The sequence below is a fragment of the Parus major genome, chromosome 15, assembly GCF_001522545.3.
Source record: "Parus major isolate Abel chromosome 15, Parus_major1.1, whole genome shotgun sequence".
NCBI classification, from domain to species: domain Eukaryota; kingdom Metazoa; phylum Chordata; class Aves; order Passeriformes; family Paridae; genus Parus; species Parus major.
Window position 1 is genome coordinate 75,775 of NC_031784.1, and position 1,569 is coordinate 77,343.

At 34.4% G+C, this 1,569-nt stretch overlaps 1 protein-coding gene across 6 annotated transcripts in view; it reads right to left on the reverse strand.

Moving 5' to 3' along the window:
- Positions 1–726: 726 nt before the first annotated feature.
- The window catches only part of SFSWAP (splicing factor SWAP), a 38,338-nt gene continuing 37,495 nt past the window's right edge, over positions 727–1,569 (reverse strand). For all 6 annotated transcript variants that reach the window (XM_033518264.1, XM_033518263.1, XM_015644028.2 and 3 more), the window contains one exon: positions 727–1,131. In XM_033518264.1, coding sequence (XP_033374155.1) covers positions 1,066–1,131 — 66 coding nt within the window. In that variant the 3' untranslated portion in view covers positions 727–1,065. The remainder of the gene's footprint in view (positions 1,132–1,569) is intronic.

Consider the following 1,569-nt stretch of genomic DNA (forward strand, 5'->3'; position numbering starts at 1 on the left):
TCCATTTTTTATGGAATCAGATGACTGCCAATAGGAGCACTTTTGAATATAACCAACCATTACAAAACACTCTTATTGTTAAAGCAGGCTTTGGTAAAAATCCACACATTTTTTGTACTAATTTTGAAAGCATTTAAATTAAAACATTACAATAGTCTCAAGGAGACTATTTTGAGTTTGTGGAACAAAGAATGCAAAACAAACAAATGTGCAGTACAACTGAAACCACAAACTTTCTGGAAAAAAGTCAATAGGACTATGTCAGTAAAATACAAGTTTGTAAAGGCTTTTTTCAACTGTGTAAAAGATGTTAAATCAGAAAGAGGCTGGATTTCTATACAGGATGCCTGAAAGAACGTCCAAAAATATCCTCTTTTCTGTACCTAAGTTGAGAGAACAAGGTACAGTAAGAATGTAAGGCTACTGGCCATTAGTTACTCATTTCAAAGGGTCAACTCCTCACATGGAGGCTCCGGGATCTTTCTAACTCATGGAGAGAAAATCACATCCCTTGTTCAAAAACGTCTACTACTGACATTTAAGTAAACAAGCATTCTTCTGAGATCATCCTGTGCATGAAGGAAGATAAACAGAATTCCTCAGCCTAAGGTGGTCAGCAGGCAAGACAGTTGTCAAATTAAAAAGCAGAAAATGATAAACCAAAAAAATATTAATTTGTAACAAAACCCAAATGCAAACAATTAAGGACTCCACAGAAACTCTAGCTAATGAAAGATGTTTCCTTCTTTATTATTGTGTAATACTTTTCACAGAAACATAATATTTACAAATATACACATATAGACTGCTAATCATAAAATGTTATTGAAGAATTAGTCAAAAAATCAATTTACAAAACTCAAAAACTTTTCAAAGATATTCTGGCTGAAAAAATTGAATGAAATTTCAAGGAGATGCTTCTGTACAGAAAGATAGGTTGTAGCTTCTTGAGTTCTGGTAAATTAGGCGAGTTGTGAGCCAGGCTCAGCTGTACATTTGAGATGAGGCAGTTCTTTTCCAATTGTTCTTTTCACACAATTTCTTAATGGTCAGTTCCAACAGGTCTCAGGAGGCACTGGTTTGGATGTTTTTGGAAGCTGCAAGCATTGCTCTCACTTTGGCCATAAGATCCTGTAGAAAATAAAAGGAAAATGATCAGACATGTCTGAGCTTTGAATAGAGCTAAAACACCAGACTGCAAAAACCCACATGAAGGGATTCGTGTATACGCCAGTCACATGGGATACTTGGAGTCACGACCATCAAATGTTTAGTTCTTAGGCTAAATAAATCAAATAATTTGGAGAAAGTTCCTATGACAGCAACTGAAGTCTGGTTTTACCAAAATGCAACAAAGTACTCTGCATAAATATTTCAAGTAGTTTCTATACAACAAAGCACAGAAATCACACCAATTGAAATGGAAAAACTATTACCATATCTTCAAAGAAACCATGTAATGAACATGGAGTTACTAACTGCTAGAGGTTTAAAATAGGAAAGAGAAAAGAGAAAAGAGAAAAGAGAAAAGAGAAAAGAGAAAAGAGAAAAGAGAAAAGAGAAAAGAGA